Source organism: Tripterygium wilfordii, chromosome 8 (assembly GCF_013401445.1).
Source record: "Tripterygium wilfordii isolate XIE 37 chromosome 8, ASM1340144v1, whole genome shotgun sequence".
Taxonomy (NCBI): domain Eukaryota; kingdom Viridiplantae; phylum Streptophyta; class Magnoliopsida; order Celastrales; family Celastraceae; genus Tripterygium; species Tripterygium wilfordii.
In genome coordinates, this window is record NC_052239.1 from 5,473,484 (window position 1) to 5,496,605 (window position 23,122).

Below are 23,122 nucleotides of genomic sequence, written 5' to 3' on the forward strand. Positions count from 1 at the left end.
TGGCTGAACCACTCTAAAATTGTTTGCACTCTCTCTACCCTTACTTTTTACAGTCTTTACATTGTTTGATTGTGTTTTATTATCTGTCATTGCTCTCCTCTTCCTATGCTTACTTGTTTGATCAAATTGTGTGAACATTATCTGAATATTCTCTGTTAGAATAATGTTAGCATCTTGTTTGTTGAATTCTATTCTAATCCTAGACTTAATCAATTAGTTTCCAAAAGAAAACCTAGTCTAGCAATCACAGGAACCAAAAAGAGTTTTAAAAAGACTTACTTTATACAATTCACCCCCTCTTGTATTAAGCCTAAGGTCCTAACAAGTGGTATCGGAGCGAGGTCTATAATTCTTAGAAGAACTAAACCTCTAGAGAATTAAATGGGCTCCAAAAATATAGAGGAGTGTGGAATGTCAGTAAACAAACCACCATTTTTCAAAGGAAATGACTATGCCTTTTGGAAGCAGAGAATGAAATTTTTTTTAAATGCACATGACCCTGATTTATGGAGAATCATTGAGGAAGGTCCATACAAGCCAGTTAAAACTTCAAAAAATAATGGGAAAGAAGAGGAATTTGTAGTTGATAAGACTAGGGATGAATGTATAGAAGGTGATAAGAGAATGTTCTCTTGTAATGCTTAAGCTATGAATTTCTTGTACTGTACTTTAAGGATATCATAATATAATCATATTTCTGCATGTGAATCTGCTAAAGACATTTGGAGAATGTTGGAGGTAAAACATGAAGGCACTGATCAGGTAAAAGATTCCTAAATAAACATGCTTGTGCATGACTACGAATTGTTCAAAATGGAATCAGATGAAAGTGTTTCTGATATGTATGGTAGACTGACTAACATTGTGAATGATTTAAATGGTCTTGGCAAAGTCTATTCTAGTGCTGAATAGGTACAGAAGATACTAAGGTCACTACCAAAAAAATGGGATGCTAAAGCTACAACAATTCAAGAGTCAAAAAATCTCAAAACATTACCTTTGGAGGAACTAATTGGGTCAAAGATGACTCACGAATTGAAGCTAAAAACCAGAGCTGTTGAAGAAGAAGACAGCAAGAAGAAATCAATAGCACTGACTGCTGCTCATGGTTCAAGAAGTATCAGTGAAGATGAAAATGAAGAAAACATTGCTCTACTGGCAAGGAACATCAGAAAATTCGTGAAGTATGGAAAAAGAAATTGCAGAAGAGAAAAGGCAAGTGATAGAAATAAAGAAAGAGAGGAAACAATCTGCTACAAATGTGGACAAGCTGGACAAATCAAACCTGACTGTCCAAAATTGAAGAAGCCACAACACAAGGAGAAGAGAATAGAAGAATTCAAGAAGGCTTTAAAATCAACTTGGGACTCATCAGAATCAGAATCTTCAGATGATGAAGACATCAAAGCAAATCTCTGCCTTGTAGCAAAAGAAGAATCACATTGCAATGAAAATGAGGTAAGTGACTCTGATGATGATAATGATCCTAGCTTTGAAGAACTATTTAATTCATTTCAAGATGTTTGCAAGCAAAATGAAAAATTGATATCTGTGAATAAAATTTTGAAGAAAGAAAATGCATGCTATAGAAGTAAAGAAGCTGAGATTCTAAATGAAATCACTAAGCTGAAAATGAAGTTAGAAGAATTGAATGATGAATTAAAAATGCTTAGGAATCATAAATGTGAGATTTTACTTCTTGATAATGTAGCTTTAATAGAAGAACTTGCAAGCTTGGAAATTGAAAATAAAAGACTAGAAGAATGCTTTCAAAAGTTCAATACCAGCTCTGAAAAACTGAATTTATTATTGTCAAGTCAAAAACCATTTCTTGATAAAACTGGTATAGGTTATAGTGATGTCCAAGCAAAGGAAACAATGCTTGAAAGATGAAAATATGATTTTAATGCAACATCTAGGACACATGTGAAGAATGGTAGATACAGAACTGATTTCAGATGCAAAAAATATGTTCAAATTTGGGTTCCTAAGGGAACATATGTTATTGATACTAACCATCAAGGACCTAAGAAAGTTTGGGTACCTAAAACAAGGAAATTCTTCTACAGGTATGTCTCCAGGCAAGCCTCATAGAAAGCCACTGGTACCTGGATAGTGGATGTTCCAGACATATGACTGGAAACTCAAATCTGTTTGCTTCATTCAAAGAAAAGAAAAATGAAGGTTGTGTCACTTTTGGAGATAACTCAAAGGGAAAGATCCTTGGTAAAGGATCCGTTGGTAATCCCTCTTCTTTTCATATTAAAAATGTTTTATTAGTTGCTGGTTTGTCTTTCAATCTAATTAGCATTAGCCAACTAGCTGATATGGGATATATAATAGTCTTTGATGGTGATAAATGTCTCATTTCTGGTAGGTTTAATAATATGGTAATCACTGGTAAGAGAAGTGGAAATGTATACATGATAGACATGCATGATTTGAAGTCTAGTTCTCTAAAATGTTTTGCTGCATCTGACTCAAGTTTTGAAACCTGGCATAGGAGGCTTGGTCATAGAGGAAAAACTTCAATTTTAAAATTGGTTAGCAAGAAATTAATTAGGGGTGTGACACACAAGAACAAGAGGATACTGATGATGAAGAACTTCAGATTGTACAAAATATACGTCATATAGAAGATTCACATAAGCAGAAATCAGAGAACAACATCAGAGATTCAATCTAAGCAGCAAACAATATTAAAAAGCCAAGGTACACACAGTATCACTCTCAGGAGCACATTATTGGTGATCTAGCTCAAGGAATGGCAACAAGGTCCTCTCTATCTGATGCTTTTAATTCTCTTGCACTAATTTCCATGTCTGATAATTTTGATTCTTTTGCACTCATTTCACAAATAGAACCTAAGAATATATCTAAAGCATTACAAGATACTGATTGGATAATAGCAATGCAGGAAGAGTTAAGTCCATTTGAGAGAAATAATGTATGGAACTTAGTCCCACAACCAGAAAATAAAACAATAATTGGAAGTAGGTGGGTATAGAGAAATAAAATGAATGAAAGTGGAGAGGTTGTAAGAAATAAGGCAAGATTAGTTGCTCAGGGATATAATCAAGAAGAAGGTATTGATTTTGGTGAGACCTATGCACCTGTAGCTAGGTTAGAAGCAATAAGACTCTTAATTGCCATTGCATGTCATAACGGTTTTAAATTATTTCAAATGGATGTCAAAAGTGCATTTTTAAATGGAAAAATAAATGAAGAAGTTTATGTTAAACAAGCACCAGGTTTTGAAAATTTAAAACATCCTGACTATGTTTTCAAATTGAACAAAGCCCTTTATGGACTAAAATAGGCCCCTAGAGCCTGGTATGAGAGTCTATCAAAATTCTTGATTGAAAGTGGTTTTTCATGCGGAAAAATAGATAGCACATTGTTTATCAAAACTGAAAATGAAGACATGCTCATTGTGCAAGTGTATGTAGATGATGTGATTTTTCGTGCCACTAAAGAATCCTTGTGCAAGGAATTTGCTATAAGAATGCAGGGGGAGTTTGAGATGAGTATGATGGGAGAGCTTAACTTCTTTCTTGGATTACAAGTAAAACAGACTCCTAAGGGCACACATATAAGTCAAGCCAAATACATTAAGGATCTCCTTGCCAGATTTGGAATGGACAAGGCAAAGCCTGTTCCTACTCCAATGTCAGTTTCTACAAAGCTTGACAAAGGCTCAGAAAGAAATGAGGTAAACTCTAAACTATATAGATCTATGATAGGATCATTATTATATTTGACAGCTCATAGACCAGATATACTTTTTAGTGTATGTTTATGTGCTAGATTCCAATCATACCCTAAACAAACTCATTTTGCTGCTGTAAAAAGAATTTTCAGATATCTTAGAGAAACTCCAACCCTAGGATTATGGTATGATAGAAGATCTACTCTAGATTTACATGGTTTTTCTGATGCAGACTATGCAGGTTGTAAAATTGATAGAAAAAGCACTTCAGGTACATGTCAATTTTTAGGGAACATGTTAGTCTCATGGTTTTCTAAAAAGCAATGTAGTGTAGCTCTATCCACAACTGAAGCAGAATATGTAGCTTTAGGAAGTTGTTGTGCACAACTTTTATGGATGAGGCAACAATTAGAAGATTTTGGACTGAATTACACTAAAATTCCTATACAATGTGACAACACAAGTGCCATAAATCTTTCAAAAAACCCTGTACATCACTCTAAGGCCAAACACATAGATGTTAGACATCATTTTCGTAGAGATCATGTTACCAAAGGGGATGTAAACATAGAATATATTGACACTGATCACCAACTTGCATATATTTTTATAAAATCTTTGAATGCTGAAAGATTTCTCTCTTTAAGAAACGATTTAGGGATGCTACCTATTCCTTAGAAATTTGTGCATCAATTAAGGGGGAGCTTTAGAATTATCTTTTTGATTATTCCAAAAAGGGGGAGAAAAATGGTTCATTGCATATTTTGTCATTATCAAAAAGGGGGAGAATGTGTCAGGTATGTTTTGATACAAAATATGCTTGTTATGTTTGTTGTGCTTAGTATGTATCTATGATCAAATTTCTAGGGTTGTTAATGCTATATGATTAAGTTTATTATGTCTTCATAATGTCAAATGCTTCCCTGCATATTCCATTCATAGTTTTGACTAACTTTTATCAAAGACATGAAGCTTACTTATAAGCTTACAAGCTGTCAAGTTTCAGGACTATATAAATCTACTATGACAGCACATGATGTGGAAGATCTTTGCCGACTTCAACACTTGCTGACTAGGCTCAAGTAATAGGCCACGAAATTGGTGTAGATTTTGGAAGTGTGAAAATTGGAAACACTGATTATGGCAATAAGAATAACAATAAAGTTGGAAACACTGATTATGGCAATATCAAAGCAAATTGGAAGATATGAGCTGATTAAGCAATCAAAAGACATATTTTCTGGAAGTCAAAGAAGAAATTGTAAATCAAAGATGATTTCCCAGAAGAAAAGGAAAGAAGATTCTTGGAAGACAAGTAAAGAAAGAAAATCTGATTCCTTGAAGACAAGAAAGGAAAAAAGATGATAGGAAGGGAATGGAGATAAATTAGGATGATTTCAACTCCTACAATCAAGGACATGATTCAAACGGTCAAGAAAGAAACCCTAGTCCTATAAAATCTTCTTAGAGGCTGCCTAAAAGAACACAGAGAAACTTCATACGAGCTTCCAAGCAATTCTCGTTATTCATATCTCTAGCCTACTATTTCCTACTCTTTGTTAGAGGTTCTTTACACTCAAAATTTAGTTTCTAAACCTCTAGCCATATCAAAAATACATATTTGTAAAAGTGTGGCTGGTACTTGAGTCAAAACTAGCTGTGTAAAGAGGTGGGCTTGTCTCTGCATCAACAAGCTGTCATAGTGGATTTCAAATCTCAAGGAGGAGCCTTGAGTAGTGGAGTAGGTCCATTTCTGGCTGAACCACTCTAAAATTGTTTGCACTCTCTCTACCCTTACTTTTTACAGTCTTTACATTATTTGATTGTGTTTTACTATCTATCATTGCTCTCCTCTTCCTATGCTTACTTGTTTGATCAAATTGTGTTCTGAATATTCTCTGTTAGAATAATTTTAGCATCTTGTTTATTGATTCTATTCTAATCCTAGACTTAATCAATTAGTTTCCAAAAAAAACCTAGTTCAGCAATCACAGGAACCAAAAAGAGTTTTAAAAAGACTTACTTTATACAATTCACCCCCTCTTGTATTAAGCCTAAGGTCCTAACAAGTGGTATCGGAGTGAGGTCTATAATTCTTAGAAGAACTAAACCTCTAGAGAATTAAATGGGCTCTAAAAATACAGAGGAGTGTGGAATGCCAGCAAACAAACCACCATTTTTCAAAGGAAATGACTATGATTTCTGGAAGCAGAGAATGAAATTTTTTTAAATGCACATGACCCTGATTTATGGAGAATCATTGAGGAAGGTCCCTACAAGCCAGTTAAAACTTCAAAAAAGAATGGGAAAGAAGAGGAATTTGTAGTTGATAAGACTAGGGATGAATGGACAGAGGGTGATAAGAGAATGTTCTCTTGTAATGCTTAAGCTATGAATTTCTTGTACTGCGCTTTAAGTAGATCAGAATATAATCATATTTCTGCATACGAATCTGCTAAAGACATTTGGAGAATGTTCGAGGTAAAACGTAAAGGCACTGATCAGGTAAAAGATTCCAAAATAAACATGCTTGTGCATGACTACGAATTGTTCAAAATGGAATCAGGTGAAAGTGTTTCTAATATGTATGGTAGACTGACTAACATTGTGAATGATTTAAATGGTCTTGGCAAAGTCTATTCTAGTGTTGAACAGGTACAGAAGATACTAAAGTCACTACCAAAAGAATGGGATGCTAAAGCTACAGCAATCCAAGAGTCAAAAAATCTCAAAACATTACCTCTGGAGGAACTAAGTGGGTCACTGATGGCAACGACGGCATTCCATGGGCGTATCAAGGGCCCGTGATTTGGGTTGTATTGCTAAATAACCCGACTCACTGACAACACCTCTTGGTTTGACAGGGTCTCGGCACGACGGGGCTCTCACCCTCTCGGACACCCCCTTCCAGGGGACTTGGGCTCGGTCTGCCACTGAGGACGCTTCTCCATACTATAATTTGGATGCTGAGGGTGACTGATTCTCAAGCTGGGCTTTTCCCGGTTAGCTCACCGTTACTAAGGGAATCCATGTAAGTATCTTTTCCTCCACTTATTGATATGCTTAAACTCAGAGGGTGTTCCCGCCTGACCTGGGGTCGCTTTGTGAGGATGCTTGCGTCAGGGTCTTTTGCTCCCCATCAACGAGGCTTGCCTATAGTGGTTTTTAAGGAGCTAGTGCTTCCAACCAGCGCGTACCGTGGCTACCATTGCTAAACGACTGTTTTTTGGGCCAACCGCTAGCGGGAGCACATGGGAGGCCAATATCCGCCACCCCTAACTATTCCCTATGCAGGGGGCGAGGGGATTGTTGGTGACGTTGTGTGACACCCAGGCAAGCGTGCCCTCGGCCTGACGGCTTCGGACGCAACTTGCGTTCAAAAACTTGATGGTTCACGGGATTCTACAATTCACACCAAGTATCGTATTTCGCTATGTTCTTCATCGATGCGAGAGCTGAAATATCCGTTGCCGAGAGTCATTTCATATATAATATGGGTGACGACGTAGCCCCCTACAACACTGTTTCCAAGCGAAAGGAGCGCACATCTTTCTTTGGTTCCTTGGCACAATTTGCGTCGGGGTTCGTTGTGCCCGTAGAAGAGGAGCTGTAGTTTCCCGCATCCCTCCCCTAGGACTTCGAGCGATCGGCCCAAAAGGCCCATCGCCCGCGTTAGTTTTCACTTACGAAAACCTTGTTACGACTTCTCCTTGCTCTAAATTAACCACCCACGTCGCTGCGATCAGAACACTTCATCGGACCATTCAATCGGTAGGAGCAACGGGCGGTGTGTACAAAAGGCAGGGACGTAATCAACGCGAGCTGATGACTCACGCTTACTAGGAATTCCTCGTTGAAGACCAACAATTGCAATGATCTATCCACATCACGATGAAATTTCAAAGATTACCCGGGCCTGTAGGCCAAGGCTATAGACTCGTGGAATACATCAATGTAGCGCGCGTGCAGCCCAGAACATCTAGGGGCATCACAGACATGTTATTGCCTCAAACTTCCTCAGCCTAAGCGGCCGTAGTCCCTCTAAGAAGCTGGCCGCGAAGAGATGCCTTCGCGTAACTAGTTAGCAGGCTGAGGTCTCGTTCGTTAACAGAATTAACCAGACAAATCGCTCCACTAACTAAGAACGGCCATGCACCACCATCTCAATCAAGCCTAGATTGAGAACAAGGGATAGACTGACTTTTATTCCTACAGATACTTTTTGTATTTTTTGTAGGTAGGAGGAAGAATCTCATGTCCATCTGTTTTTTAAGTGCAGTTAGACTTCTGCTTTCTGGGGTCAAGTCAAAGACTGGTTGGGGATAAATAGAAGTATGATTACTTTGGCTAGCGCCATCAGAGGTTTAAGAAATGGAAGGAATGTCTCCATTGCAAGAATGAGAAGGGTGTCCTTAGGGCTGGCTGTGTATTTAACCTGGCAAGAAAGAAACAAGAGAATTTTTTAGAAAACTTGTAAACCAATAAATCTGTTGATGCATAGGTTTCAGGTAATGTTTTTTACCATTCTGTATTTTCATGTTAATGAGCTTCCTGAAAGGTAATGGGCAGCTGGTGGTGATCTGGGTTTTGACTTGGCCTGGGTTCAGTGCTCTGATTGGATGGAGGGAGTTTTGGTTTAACCTCAAGTCCCTGTTTGGTGCAGTTGGTTGGTTCTCTGGTTATTACAGGATTTTTGGCTCTAGTAATTGCAGTTGGGATTTCATCATTCTCTGTTGGTTGATGACTTTCACTGCTGAGAGGTTATTGGGTTTCTGGATTTATTGCTTGCTCTTATATTCTACCTATACTTACTGGTTTCTGCAGACTTCGGTTAGAGTTCTCTGGCCCTTATATGACTTCCTGCTTAACTTCAAGCCTTTGGGTTGGGTTATGTTGGTTGTTTGGGCTGGTAATTTCATCAAAAAGCCAGGCAGATTGCTCTAGTTGATCTGTTGCTGGCTTTCTGCTTTATTGGTATTGTTTTAGGGATGCTAGATATGGTTCTAGTAATTGCAGAGGGGATTTCTTCATAATTTGTCTTTGCTTGTGTGTGGTTTCTCTTGCTGTTGATGCTGGGGTGCTGGCTTTACTGCTTCCTGTCTTTGCTTTGCCTGGTAATTGGTTTCTGTGTTGTCTATGCTGGTGGAGCTTATCCTTCTTGTTTTGAAGAGAGGGGGTGTGGCTTCTGGGTTCTGCTGGGCCTGATCTTTCTAAAACTGTGTTTTTTCTGGCAAGGTGTTGCTGCTATGATGCTGGCCTGACTATTTCTTGGTTCTTTGCCTTGGTTGTCTTCTGGTTGGTTATCCGGTTGTTTGTTGCTGGTCTTCTGGTGCTTGGCTTGCAGCAGGAGCTTTGGTGGGATGTCTTATGATGGTTTTGTTGATTGGCTTTATTTACCTTGTATCTCGTGGAGTTGTTTTGGGTTTGGTGGTTATCTCAGAAACCAGGGTTCTCCTCTGGTGTCTTAGATAACCTCTTTTACTCTTTCTCCTCTGAGTTTTGGCTTTGTTTCCTGTTTATTTTTCCCTGGCCTGTCAGGGTTTTGATGTTTGTATATAAACTCTCTGGGTCTTCCCAGTTTGTGTAGCTTTTTGATCTTTAATATATTCTTACATTTGATAAAAAAAAAAAGAGTTTTTGATTACCAATTTTTGTGTTTTGGTTTGGTGTTGGGTGGGCATAAGAGGTTATCTTAGAAACCAGTTTCCTTTTCTGTTGTCTTGGATAACCTCTGTTTTATTACTTTGCTGAGTTTTTGCAATACTTAGGTAGGTTTTGTCTGGGTATTTGTACTCAGTTGGTTTCCCTGGCCTGTCAGGGTGTTTATTGGTTGTATATAAACTTTCTGGGTTTTCCCAGTTTTGTTTCACTTTTTGATCTTCAATATATACTTACTTTTTGATAAAAAAAAAGAAAGAGCTCTCAGTAAGCTCTCAGTCAGTCGTGGAATGAGAGAGAAAGTTAGAGAGAGATGCTCTCGTTTTTCATAAAATTTCTTTCCCTCCCGATTTTGATTTAGACCTAATTACACCCGGTGTCTGTTCCCTGCTAATTTGATGGCCAAGAACAAGAAGAATTTGACGATGCCTGTTTCTCAGGGGAAGAAGACGTTGAAACAACTTCAACATAAGGCTCAAATCGAACTCCATAAAAGCACTGTCCTAGCTTTGGAAGTGCCTCTCACTGTTCAAGCTACTGGTCACGGAGAAGCTTGTCAGGTTCCTTTGATTGTCAAGAAGACTGTTCAGACGGAGGTTACAGTTACTGAGACAAAATCCCTTGTTGGGGGTTCAAGCCCGAGTAAGTACCTAATAACTACTAATGGTATGAGCACTGTTGATGAGAGTCCACGTTTTGCTCATGATCGAGTTTCTTTGGAGGAGGTCTTTGATGATGATGATGATGAAGTTTATGAGGAGGACCAGGTGGATTACGCCTTGTCTGAGCACGATTCAGAAGGAGGTTCAAAATTCTTCAACTCTGGTGGGCATCGCTATATGGTTCTGGTAGTTGGGGAAACAAGCAAGAGGAAAATGCCTATGGCTGGAACACCTGACTCCGATCCAAGAGGACAGGAGAAGAACCAGTCTCTGCCTGATGGGGAACCCTCTAATCCGGAGGGGAAAGGTAAGTGGAGTGCTCTCTTTAGCTCAAATAGAAGTTCTGATAACTACCCTAGGCTTGAACGTTGTCTTGAATCTAGAGTGAGCCAGTCTTGTGTTCTGTCTATGGATGATTTAGATGAAAATTGTGATGTATGGAGGAACTGTATAGTTGGCTATGTAGTTGGTAAATTTCCTGGTTATAGAGCTTTGAAGAGTTTAATTGAAGTAACCTAGAAATGTGAAGCTTATTTGACTATCCATGACTCAAGCTGGTTGGTCTATCAGTTTGCAAAAGTGGAGGACAAGGAATCTGTGTTAAGTGGAGGGCCCTATCTGGTTTATGGTAGGCCTCTTGTTTTGAAACCAATGCCTGAATATTTTGATTTTGATGATAATGAGATGTCCAAGGTCCCAGATGGGGTAAAATTCCCTAACCTGCCTTTGAAGTGTTGGTATACTAAGTGCCTTTCAAAACTTGCTAGTTGTGTGGGCAAGCCTTTGCAAAGTGATAAACTTACTGCTACAATGTCTAGATTATCGTATGCTAGGGTTCTGATTGAGATTGACCTGATGGGGGATTTGCCACATTCAGTTGATATTTTACTTCCAAATGGTGATCCATTAGAACAAACTATGGTTTATGAAACTCTTCCTAAGTTTTGTAAATACTATAAGGTTCTAGGGCATACTATTGGGGTGTGCTCCAAAGCTCCAGTTCCAAAAGCTCCTGTGACTCAGAATGGAAGGGGAAATGGTGATGTTCATGAGGTGGCTGAGAGGGTTGGAATGAGAAATGGTGATGTTCCTAAGGTGGCTGAGAGGGTTAGTGTCTTGGACAGAGTAGGGGAGATTACTGTTCTAGTGTCTTTGAACCATGAAGAGTCAGGTCTCTATTCTACCAACACTGCTAAGGGCAAGACTGTTGCTGAATCTGGTTTTGACCCTATGCAATTGGAGGCTTCATATCAGGGGTGGCAACTGGTGAAAGGAAAGAAAAAGCAAACTCTGGAGGCTATTCTAGATAATAGAACTTCTAGGGATGGAAGGGGTTGTGAAGGGGTTACTACCAGAAGTAATTCTAAGAAGAAGACTACTGTGAATAGAAACCAAAAGGATGGTAGGGGAGGGGGTTGCCAACCCTCTTGCACTCAATGATCATTGCCACTTGGAATATCAGAGGGCTTAATAGCTCTCTAAAACAGCATGAGGCTGTTAGCTTCATGAAAAGGAATAAGGTTGATGTGATGTGTTTCTTGGAGACTAAGCTAAGTTATGCTAAGCTCTCTTTTATGCACAAATTGAGGCTTAGGGATTGGAATTTTGTGGATAATATGAATAGGACTAGTAATGGAAGGATTGCGGTGTTTTGGAATTCTTGCAAGGTAACTATTGAGCTTCTTGATTTTTCTCCCTAAGCTCTCCATATGAGAATTGTTAATTTGGTTGATCAAAAGGGTTTTGTGGCTACTTTTGTGTATGGTTTCAATACTATTATTGCTAGAAGAAGTCTCTGGGATGATTTGAGAAGGTGGTCTCCTCCTGATCCCTGGATCATTACTGGTGACTTCAACTCTATCCTTTCCTAACATGACAAGCATAATGGTAGTGCAGTTACTGGCTATGAAACTGCTAATTTTAGGAATTGTTGTTTTGATCTTGGTTTACAGGATCTCAACTATTCTGGATGTCACTTTTCTTGGACAAATGGGAAGGTTTGGTGGAAGCTGGATAGGGTTCTGGTTAGTCCTGCTTGGAATGCCTTATTTTTGCAATGTAATGTTCAGATTCTTACTGTTGGAGCTTGCTCAGACCATTCTCCTGTTAAGATTCAGATTGGAGACCGACAACTTAGGGGTAATAGGGCTTTCAAATTCTTTAACATGTGGGTGGATCATGATCAGTTCCTGGGTTTGGTTTATGATAACTGGCAGATCTCTGTTCAGGGCACTCCAATGTATAGGTTTTGTAAGAAGCTTAAGAGCTTGAAGGGTCCTTTGAGGCAATTGAATAAGAATCATTTTAGTCATATCTCTGAGAGAGTGGCCACGGTTGCTTCTAATTTGGACCACCATCAGCAAATATTGCATAGTGACACGGATAGCCATTAGTTGATCTTGAAGGAGGGGCAGTTGAAATCCACTCTCCTTAATCTTCAATGTGCTGAAAGAAAATTTTACTCTCAGAAGTTGAAGATGTAGTTTTTGAAAAGCAGTGACCAAGGTACAAAGTTCTTCCATTCTTTAATAAGCCAGAAGCACATAATGAATTTTATAGCTGCTATTGAAACTAGTTCTAGGGAGTTTACTACTTCCATGAAAGTTGTAGGGGAGGAGTTTGTTGGCTATTATAAATCTCTTCTTGGTACTCGAAAACTTGTCTGTCCTATACAAGAGGAAGTGGTTCTTGGAAGGCCTTGCTTGGAGGATTTTGCTTCAAGCCAGCTTCTTGCTCCTGTAACTGATGATATTATCAAGAATGCTCTGTTCTCTATTGGAGATGACAAAGCTCCAGGACCGGATGGGTATACTTATGCTTTCTTTAAAAAAGCCTGGTCAGTTATTGGTTTTGGTTTTACTATGGCTATTAGGGATTTCTTTACCTCTTGCAGAATGCTTAGACAAATAAATCATTTTGTTATTGCTTTGGTTCCCAAGTCTCCTCATGTCTCTAATGTGGCAGATTTTAGACCGATTTCCTGCTGCAATGTGACTTATAAGGTTATTTCTAAAATCTTAGCTGACAAATTTGCCCATTCTCTTAAAGGGATTATTAGTCAGAACCAAAATGCTTTCTTAGGAGGTAGGTCTATGGTTGATAACATTCATTTGACTCAGGAAATGTTGAGGCATTATGGCAGGAAGAGGACCTACCCTAAATGTCTAATGAAAATTGATTTCAAAAAGGCTTTTGATTCTGTTCAATGGTCTTTCATCAGGCAATTGCTTCCTATGCTTGGGTTTCCCAGTCAGTTTGTCCATTGGGTTATGCAATGTGTGGAGACAACTTCTTTTTCTATGGCCATAAATGGGGGATCTTTATGGGTTTTTCAATGGAAATTGTGGTATTAGACAAGGTGATCCTCTTTACGCCTATCTTTTTATAGCATGTATGGAGTATTTCTCAAGGTAGCTTAGTATTGCAACTGCAAAACTTGGTTTTAATTTCCACTCTAAGTGTTGCCTTCAAAGGATCTCTCACTCAGCTTTTGCAGATGACATTTTGCTTTTGTCAAGAGGTGATGCCCCTTCTATTGGTATTTTATTCAATGAGCTCCTGAGTTTTGGTAGGGTTTCAGGCTTATCTATCAATGCAGCAAAATCCTTTATCTTCTTTAGTGGTGTCAATCAGCATTGCATAGAAACCATTCTGCTCCTTACTGGTTTTACTGAGGGAAGGTTCCCCTTTAATTATTTGGGGGTGCCTATAAGCCCTCATAGACTTTTAGTCAGTCAGTTTTACCCCCTTTACCAAAAACTACAGTAATTTATCTAGCTTTGGAAGGGGAGAAATCTTTCTTATGCAGGAAGGCTGGAGCTGATCAGGTCTGCCCTTCAAGGAATTGAACAGTTCTGGATTGGTATTTTCCCTCTGCCTCACCAGGTGATCCATAAAATCTCTAGTATTTGTGGAAACTTCTTGTGGATTGGTGATATATCTAGAAGAAAATCTACTTTGGTTGCTTGGAAGGACTTGTGTGTGCCTTAGCAGGAGGGTGGTCTGGGTTTGTTTAATCTGGAAGCTAGGAATATGGGTTTTCTAATTAAACAGGTCTGGAATATTCATGCTAAAACTGACTCCTTATGGGTCAAATGGATCCATCATTACTACCTCCAGCATTAGTCAATATGGAGTGTTTCTATCAAAGGAACGGATTGTCCTTTATGGAAGTTTATTCTGCAGCTAAGAGATCATCTTCTCCTCCTATTAGGGGGTGAACTTCAAGTTATCCATCTCATACAGAAATGGAAGGTTGCTAGTTGTTTGTCCAGTATGGCCTATGATTTCTTCAGACCTAAGAGGAGTTGGGTACACTAGAATTGGGTAGTCTGGAATTATTGGTCTCTTCCAAAGCACTCCTTCATTCTTTGGCTTGCTACTAAAGGAAGACTAAGAACAATGGACAGACTGAAATTCATCCCAACTGATACCTTCAGTATTTTTTGTAAGCAACAAGAGGAAACCCATAAGCATTTGTTCTTCTCCTGTCCCTGGACCTCTATGTTCTGGAGGAAGGTTAAGGGTTGGTTAAAGATAAGAGCTCCTTGGAGTACACTAAGAAGTGTTTTTAGAAGCTTGAATGGAAGGCACAAGAGTATAAACTTAAGAATGCATAGAGTTGCCTTAAGTCTAGTGGTTTATCTTATCTGGCAAGAAAGAAACAAAAGGAAATTTGAGAAGGCTACTAAACCTATGCATGCTCTGTTTCACAGATTTATGACATTATTCTTCTCAATTTTGTATTTTCATGTCAAGGATCCTGCTTTTACCTCAAATTGGATTACTAGTCTTATGTTTTACCATGGAGACTATTGATTGTTTTGTTAGTTTGTCACTGAAAAGCTCTCTATCTGTTCTAGGATTGTTTGGTCTCAGTTTATGGTTATGGGTTCAGGCCTGTGTTAGTAGCCATGTTCTCTAGGTATTGGCTAGTCTTGTTCTGATCTGCCTCTGTTGGCTTGTTCTCTTGTGGCTGGGTTGTTGCTTTCTAGCTTGCCGTTGTGGTTGGGAGGCTATCTCCATAACCAGCTGGAGTGTTTGGGTTCTGGTGTTCCTATGGAGTGAAGCGGGGATGGTTCTACTCCTGCTCTATTTTGCTGGTCTTTTTGGCAGTTTTGGCTGTTGGTTAACCTCAAGTTCTTTGGTTTGGCTTTGCTGATTGGCTTTCTGGTTCCTGCTGGATTTTGGATGCCTTTTGGAGTTCCTTGTGGAGTGTTGCCGTTGTTTGCTATTGTGCTTCTTGGATTGTTGAGGTTGGTTCCTCAACTTGCTGCTCTTGCTTGTTGGTGGTGCAGTTCTCTGTTCTGGAGCTTGCTCCTCGGCTCTGGTTGGGTCTGCTGGGTTGTTGGTGTGCTGGTCTCTTTTGGTTGCTCCTCTATCTGTAGTCTGCTTGTCCTGATGGGGTTAGGCTTGAAATCTACTTCTGGTGGTTTTCCTGGATAACCTCATCCTGTTTTTGGCTTTTGTTTTCTTTTATTGGTTTCCCTGGGTTGTTCTGCCCAGTCTATTTTTTCCCTGGCTTGTCAGGGTTTTTGGGCTTGTATATAAATTTACTTGCTGAATTTTCCAATTTTGTCTCTTTTTTGATCTTTAATACATACTTACATTTTGATCAAAAAAAAAAAGAAAGAGCTCTCAATAGAAGTAAGGAGAGAGAAAGCTAGAGAGAGATGCTCTCGTTTTCCGTAAAATTTCTTTCCCTCCCAATTTCTCCACTGATTTGATCTTTGCTGATTTCTACTTCTTATTTTCACAATGGCCAAGAACGAGAAGAAGGTGATGACCTTGAATTCTCGGGGTAAGAAGACTTTGAAGCAACTCCAGGAGGAAGCTCAGATGGAGATACACAAGAACACGGTACTTGCTTTAGCAGCGCCTCATGCTTTACAAGATTCGAACAAGATAGAAGGCCCGATTTCGAACAAGATAGAAGCTCCGGTCTTAAAAACCCTAGTTGGGGGCTCTAGTCCGAGTAAGTACATACTGAATACAGAATGTGAGAATGCTGCGATTGGGTTCAAGAGTACAATTTCTACTCAAGAGCGGGTGTTAGTGGAAGATTGCTCTGACGAAGAGGCTTCTGATAAGGAATTGTTAGACTACACCTTATCGGAGGAGAGTTTTGGCGGCGGATCTAAGTTCTTCAACTCCCCTACTCCCCCCAAGGTTAGTGAGCCTGGAACTGTCTGGGGAGAAAGGGCTTCTGGCAATGAAACACCTAATGCTAGCACAGACGTAAGGAGTCAAGGAAATGTTCCAGTTACTGCTGGAGAGGGATCTCATATCGATCCAGGTATATCTAAACCAGTAGAGACTGTAGTTGGGAAGTGGAGGGATTTATTTAGTGCTAATAGAAGTTCTGGAAGTTGTCATAAGTTAGAACATTATTCTGATATTAGTGCTAGGAAGAACTGTACTCTATTAGATGAGGATTTGGATGGTAATTGCGATATCTGGAAATTCTGTGTTGTTGGTTATGTGGCAGGCAAATTTCTTAGGTTTAGAGCTGTGAATAACCTAATTGAAAACTCTTGGAAGTGTGAAGCTACTTTAACAATACATGACTCTGGGTGGTTGATATATAGATTTGAAAATGAGGATGATAAGCTGGCTGTCCGTAGTGGAGGACCTTACTTGGTGTATGGCAGGCCATTAATGTTGAGATTCATGACAGAATACTTTGATTTTGCTTATGAGGAGATGACTCGAGTCCCTGTTTGGGTAAAATTTCCTAACCTTCCCTTGAAATGATGGTCCATGAAATGTTTATCCAAGATAGCAAGTGTGCTTGGTAAACCTCTCTAGTGTGATAAGTTGACCTCTAACCTTTAAAGACTTTCCTATGCTAGGGTTCTAGTTGAAGTTGATTTGTTAGATGATCTATCTTATTCAATTGATATTCTATTACCCAATGGGACTCCCTTGGACCAAACGGTGGAGTATGAAACTTTACCTAAGTTTTGCAAGCATTGCAAGGTTCTTGGGCACACTACTGGGGTCTGTTCAAAGATTTCTACTATAAACAGGTCAGTTAATGCAATTAAGCAGGCTAATGGAGCTGTTGAGAGTTCCAGGAAGGCTAGTGTTCTAGATAGATTAGGGCATGTTAATAATTTAATTGATAAACAGAAGGGGAAAGATGGCCTTGAGAAGCAAGACTTTGATCCAATGCAAATTGAAGCTGAGGGGGATGGATGAGAAATGATTAGGGGAAGGAAAAACACTAAGAAAAAAAGGTCCCAAAGTAAATTTATAGCTGAAGGGAGTGGTGCTAAAGATGATCTGATGGTGGCTACTTTAGAGAAGGGAAAGGTTGTTGCTACCATAGTTGAACTTAGGAGGGGAAATCCAACTGAAGGGGCTGCAGATGGTGTTATCACAAGGAGTGATGCTAAGAAATATGCCATGAAAGCATCTGGAATGGGTGGGGGTTCCCCCTTCTATTTAATGTTATTGTACAGTTGGAATGTTAGAGGACTCAATAGTCCTCTGAAGCAGCATGAGGTTGTTAACCTTCTGAAGAAAAATAAGATTGATGTGTGTGGTCTGTTGGAAACCAAGCTTACTCCTTCAAAGCTTGATTTTATGCATAAGTTCAGGTTGAAAAACTGGGAAGTTATTGCTAATGTTAATGTTGCCAGTACTGCTAAGGTTGTCATTTTCTGGAATCCTTCCACTATTAAAGTTGACTTGGTTGACCTTTCTCCTCAGGGTATCCATGTGTCTATTACTAGTTTGGAGAATCAGTTTAGTTTTGCTACTACTTTTGTTTATGGTTTCAATACAATCACTGCTAGGAGAGGGCTCTGGGATGATTTGAGGAGGTGGTCTTCTATGTCCCCTTGGATTATCCTTGGGGATTTTAACTCCATTCTTTCACAAGTTGATAAACACAATGGTGATCCTGTTACCAGTTATGAAGTCTTTGATTTCAGGGAGTGTTGTTCTGACTTAGGCCTTGCTGATTTGAATTTTACTGGTTGCCATTTTTCCTGGTCTAATGGGAATATTTGGAGGAAAATAGATAGAGTTATGGTGAATCCTCTCTGGCCTGCTTTGCATTTATAGTCTCAGGTTCATTTTTCTACTGTAGGTGCTTTCTCTGATCACTCTCCTGCTAGTGTTCAGATTGGTATCTAGCAGAAGCAAGGTAAAAGGGTTTTTAAATTTTTTAATATGTGGATCGATCATCCTAGATACATGGAACTTGTTGGTGCTAATTGGTATTATCATGTTTATGGCTCCCCTATGTATATTCTTTGTAAAAGGCTCAAACACTTGAAAGGTCCTTTGAAGGAGCTCAATAAACTCCATTATAGTCACATCTCTATGAGGGTTGCTAAGGCCACTACTGATATGGAATCTCATCATACCCTTTTGCATAATGATAGGGACAATCCTCAGCTTGTGATGCAGGAAAAGCAGATGAGATTAAATCTGGTGAATCTAAAAGCTGCCGAGAAAATGTTCTATAGTCAGAAACTCAAGTCCACCTTCTTCAAGGAAAGTGACAGAGGCTCTGGGTTTTTTCATGCTTTGATGAGTCAGAAACACAGAAGAAACTACATACATGCTATTTAGTGTGATAATGGTTTGCTAACCACCTCAATGGATGAAGTGGGGAAGAATTTGTTAATTATTTCCAGTAGCTCCTTGGTTCTTTTAAGGATACTCTTCCCCTAGATGTGGAGGTTGTTCACAGTGGGCCTTGTCTTGATGAACATTCTCATGGTCTCCTCCTGGCTCCGATGACTAATGAAGATATTAAGGTGGCTCTTTTCAATATTGGTGATGATAAAGCACCTGGACCAAATGGCTATACTTCTGCTTTCTTCAAGCAGTCCTGGGAGGTGGTTGGGGATGATTTTTGTTTGGCCATTCATGATTTCTTTAATTCTGGGGAGATTTTAAGGTAGATCAATCACTCTATCATTGCTCTGGTTCCCAAGTCAGCAAATGTGTCCACAGTGGTTGATTTTAGGCCTATTTCTTGTTGCAATGTTATTTACAAAGTGATTTCTAAAATTCTTGCTGGCAGGTTGGCTTTTGCTCTTCAAGGTATCATAAGTTCTACTCAGAATGCTTTCCTTGGAGGTAGGAAAATGGCTGAAAATATAAATTTGGTGCAAGAGCTTCTAAGGCATTATGGTAGGAAAAGGGCTTCTCCTTGATGTCTTATCAAAATTGACTTTAGAAAAGCTTTTGATTCTGTTAAGTGGCCTTTTTAAAGGCATCTATTTTTGACTTTGCACTTCCCTGAACGGTTTGTTGATTTAATTATGAAGTGTGTTGAAACCACTTCTTACTCAGTGGCTGTTAATGGGGACTTGCATGGTTTCTTTCAGGGCAAGAGTGGGGTTAGGCAGGGTGACCCTCTATCTCCTTATTTGTTTATCACATGCATGGAATACTTCACTAGAATGTTGGTTGTTGCCTATGGAAAGACTGGTTTTCATTTTCATCCAAAGTGTAGTGTGTATAGAATCTATCACCTTGCTTTTGTTGATGATATTCTCCAGTTTTCTTGAGGTGACAGGACCTCTGTGCAAATTTCTACACCATCAATTACAAGCTTTTGGGAGGATCTCAGGTTTGGAAATAAATGCAAGCAAATCCTCCATTTATTTTGGAGGACTTGGAAATACTTCTAAGCAAGTTATCTTGCAGGACACAGGGTTTGAAGAAGGGTCTTTTCCCTTCAAGTATCTTGGTGTTCCTCTTAGCCCTCACAGGTTACTTGCTAGCCAATTCTCCCCTCTCTTGAACAAGTTGGACTCTGCTATTCAGAGTTGGATGGGGAAGCATTTGTCTTATGCTGGAATACTTGAGTTACACAAATCTGTTCTGCAGGGAATGGTACAATTTTGGCTCAGCATCTTTCCCATGCCAACACAAGTTATTGGTCAGATTACTAGCATTTGTAGAAATTTTCTCTGGAGTGGCAATACTTTGAAGAAGAATACTACTTTAGTGGCTTGGAGGACTGTTTGTCTGCCTAAGAATGAAGGAGGTATGGGTTTGTTTGATTTAAAGGCTAGGAGCAGTAGCTTTTTAGCCAATCAACTCTGGAACATTCACTTAAAAACTGATACTTTGTGGATTCAATGGGTCCATCATTTCTACTTGTCTCATCACTCCATTTGGGATGCTGGGCTGCAGAAAACTTCTTCCCCTCTGTGGAAGGCTACTATCTCTCTTAAAGATCAGCTGTTACAAGGGTGTGGGAGTCATCCACAAGCTATTACAGACTGCATAGTTGGCAGAATGGTTTTAAAACCTTTTCTACTAATGCCTATGATTTCTTCAGGGAAAAACGAGCTTTAGTCCCTTGGGAGGGGGTTGTTTGGGAGCAGTGGTCTCTGCCTAGATATAGTTTTATCCTTTGGCTGGCGATTAGGGGAAGGCTTAAAACCAAGGACAGACTCCGGTTCATACCTACTGACACTTATTGTATCTTCTGTAGGCAAGCAGAGGAGTCTCATAGGCACCTCTTCTTTGCTTGCAAGCTTGCCGTCCTTAGTGGTGGTCCTTACCTGGTTTTTGGTAGACCATTAATGCTTGGGTCTATGCGTGAATATTTTGATTTTGCTTCTGAAGAGATGACCAAGGTTCCTCTTTGGGTTAAATTTCCTAATTTGCCATTGAAATGCTGGTCTATGAAATGTCTATCCAAGATAGCTAGTGTTTTGGGAAAACCTTTACAGTGTGATAAATTGACTTCCTCCCCGTCAAGATTATCTTATGCTTGGGTGTTGGTTGAAATTGATTTGTTGGATTATTTGCCTCCTACTATTGATATCCTTTTGCCTAATGGTTCTCCTTTACAGCAAACGATTGAATATGAAACTCTATCCAAATTTTGTAAAAATTGTAAGGTCCTTTGACATACCATTGGTGTGTGTTCTAGGTCTTTTAGCAGGACAACTGACAGCAAGTTGGGGGTTTGCTGGGGAGAAATATGGAAGGTGCTAAGAAGGGCAGTGTGTTGGATAGGTTGGGGCCTAGTACTGATTCAGTTGACAAACAAAAAGGAAAGGCAGTGCTTGAATCTCAAAATTTTGACCCAATACAGTTAGAAGTGGGGGATGATGGATGGGAACTAATCAGGGGAAAGAAGAAGACTTCAAAAAATTCCAAAAAGAACATGTTGGTTAAAGGCAGTTATTCTGAGCATGGTGGTAGTGGAGTTCTGAGGATTCAGGAGGAATCTGTTGTGATTAAAGACAGAGGTGATAAAGGTACAGAGGCAGGTTTTAAGGGAGTTAGAACAAGAAGTGCTACCAGGAATCATGCCAAGAGAGCATCTGGAAGTGGTATGGGGTCCCCATCTCCCCCATCTCCTAAATGTTGGTGACCAGTTGGAATGTTAGAGGGCTTAATAGTCCTCTAAAGCAGCATGAGGTTGCTAGCCTCATGAAGAAGAACAAAATGGATGTTTGTGGGCTTTTGGAAACTAAGCTAAGCTTTTCTAAGCTTACTCTGTTTCATAAGTTTAAATTGAAGAAGTGGAAATTTTTGGCAAATATTGATACTGTCAGTACAACCAGGATTGTGGTTTTTTGGAATCCCTCCACTGTAAAGGTGGACTTAATTGATTTTTCTGCTCAAGCAGTGCATGTTACTGTTACTTGTCTGATTAGCCATATCAGTTTTGCCATTGCTTTTGTTTATGGTCACAATACTATTATTGCTAGGAGGGCCCTTTGGGAGGATTTGAAGAGATGGTCTCCCAATATTCCATGGCTTGTTATGGGAGATTTTAATTCTATTTTATATCAGGCTGATAAGTATAAAGGGAGTAATGTTACTACTTATGAAACTGATGACTTTAGAGAATACTGCTCAGATTTGGGTTTATCAAATTTGAACTATTCTGGTAGTCATTATACTTGGTCTAATGGTACTGTTTGGAGCAAAATTGATAGAGTTCTTGCTAATCCTATTTGGTTTTCTTTGCAAATGCTCTGTCATGTTCATTTCATTCCCCCTGGTGCTTTCTCTGATCACTCTCTTGCTAGGGTTCAAATTGGGGATATGCAATTACAAGGTAAGAGAGCTTTTAAATTTTATAATATGTGGGTGGCTCATGACCAATTTCTGGACTTAGTTGGTTCAACCTGGTATATTCCTGTTCATGGCTCTCCTATGTTTATTCTCTGCAAAAGATTCAAGCATTTGAAAGCTCTTTTGAAGCTGCTCAATAAGTTGCATTTTAGTCACATCTCATAAAGGGTTACTAGAGCTGCCTCTGTTTTGGAAGCTCATCAAATTCTCCTTCAGACTGATCTGGATAATCCCCAGCTATTGATGCGGGAGAAGCAACTGAGGTTAAATTTGGTTCACCTAAAGTTTGTTGAGAATATATTTTTCAGTCAGAAGCTAAAATCTAATTTTCTAAAGGATAGTGATAAAGGTACAGGTCTTTTTCATGCTATTATGAGTCAGAAACATAGAAGGAACTTTATATCTGCTATCCAATATGGACATGGTGATCTTACTACATCTATTGAGGAAGTTGGTGGGGAGTTTGTTAAGTACTTTCAGCTAATGTTAGGTTCTTCTAAACATACTTCTCCTCTGGATGTTAATGTGGTGCATAGTGGTCTTTGCCTTGATCAAAGTTCTCAGAATCTACTTTTGGCTCCTATTACTTCTGAAGATATCAAAGATGCTTTATTTTCTATTGGAAATGATAAAGCTCTTGGGCCTGATGGTTATTCTTCTTTTTTCTTCAAGAAGTCTTGGGGTGTTGTTGGTGAAGATTTTTGTGCTGCTGTTAAGGACTTCTTTATTTCTGGTGATTTGTTAAAACAAGTCAATCATGCAGTTATTACTTTGATTCCTAAATCTGCTAATGTGAAAACTATGGTTGATTTCAGACCTAATTCTTGTTGCAATGTCACTTACAAGGTTATTTCAAAAATCCTAGCTGCTACATTAGCTAAGGTCCTACAAGGCATTATTGGTCCTACTCAGAATGCCTTTTTGGGAGGGAGAAATATGGTTCACAACATTACCCTGGTTCAAGAGTTCATAAGGAACTATGGCGGGAAAAGATTTTCTCCTAGATATCTTTTAAAGATAGATTTCA

The 23,122-nt window shown here is 39.2% G+C and overlaps 2 protein-coding genes, 1 non-coding gene and 1 pseudogene across 3 annotated transcripts; 3 read left to right on the forward strand and 1 right to left on the reverse strand.

Moving 5' to 3' along the window:
- Nucleotides 1–381: 381 nt before the first annotated feature.
- On the forward strand, nucleotides 382–1,893 carry LOC120003582. Its single transcript, XM_038852603.1, has 4 exons — nucleotides 382–613; nucleotides 719–762; nucleotides 913–1,458; nucleotides 1,570–1,893. Exons 1-4 carry the CDS (start codon nucleotides 382–384, stop codon nucleotides 1,891–1,893), a joined length of 1,146 nt encoding a protein of 381 aa, XP_038708531.1.
- A 40-nt stretch (nucleotides 1,894–1,933) lies between these two features.
- LOC120003583 lies at nucleotides 1,934–3,007 on the forward strand. The gene is made up of 3 exons (XM_038852605.1): nucleotides 1,934–2,069; nucleotides 2,170–2,543; nucleotides 2,708–3,007. The coding sequence occupies exons 1-3, from the start codon at nucleotides 1,934–1,936 to the stop codon at nucleotides 3,005–3,007; spliced, it is 810 nt and encodes a 269-aa protein (XP_038708533.1).
- A 3,093-nt stretch (nucleotides 3,008–6,100) lies between these two features.
- LOC120003584 overlaps nucleotides 6,101–23,122 on the forward strand; it is a 20,197-nt pseudogene continuing 3,175 nt past the window's right edge.
- LOC120004662 lies at nucleotides 7,033–7,188 on the reverse strand. Its single transcript, XR_005469591.1, has one exon. It is a non-coding gene; the product is annotated as a 5.8S ribosomal RNA (ribosomal RNA).

What these genes read in the sequence shown, in the direction of transcription:
- LOC120003582 (XM_038852603.1), top strand. Translation starts at nt 382, where the DNA reads ATGGGCTCCAAAAATATAGAGGAGTGTGGAATGTCAGTAAACAAACCA. An exon ending in TAGGGATGAATGTATAGAAG is followed by an intron (nt 614 to 718) that starts GTGATAAGAGAA and finishes AATCTGCTAAAG; the next exon opens with ACATTTGGAGAATGTTGGAG. An exon ending in CACATTGCAATGAAAATGAG is followed by an intron (nt 1,459 to 1,569) that starts GTAAGTGACTCT and finishes AAAATTTTGAAG; the next exon opens with AAAGAAAATGCATGCTATAG.
- LOC120003583 (XM_038852605.1), top strand. Translation starts at nt 1,934, where the DNA reads ATGGTAGATACAGAACTGATTTCAGATGCAAAAAATATGTTCAAATTT. An exon ending in ACAAGGAAATTCTTCTACAG is followed by an intron (nt 2,070 to 2,169) that starts GTATGTCTCCAG and finishes CTTCATTCAAAG; the next exon opens with AAAAGAAAAATGAAGGTTGT. An exon ending in AAACTTCAATTTTAAAATTG is followed by an intron (nt 2,544 to 2,707) that starts GTTAGCAAGAAA and finishes AATATTAAAAAG; the next exon opens with CCAAGGTACACACAGTATCA.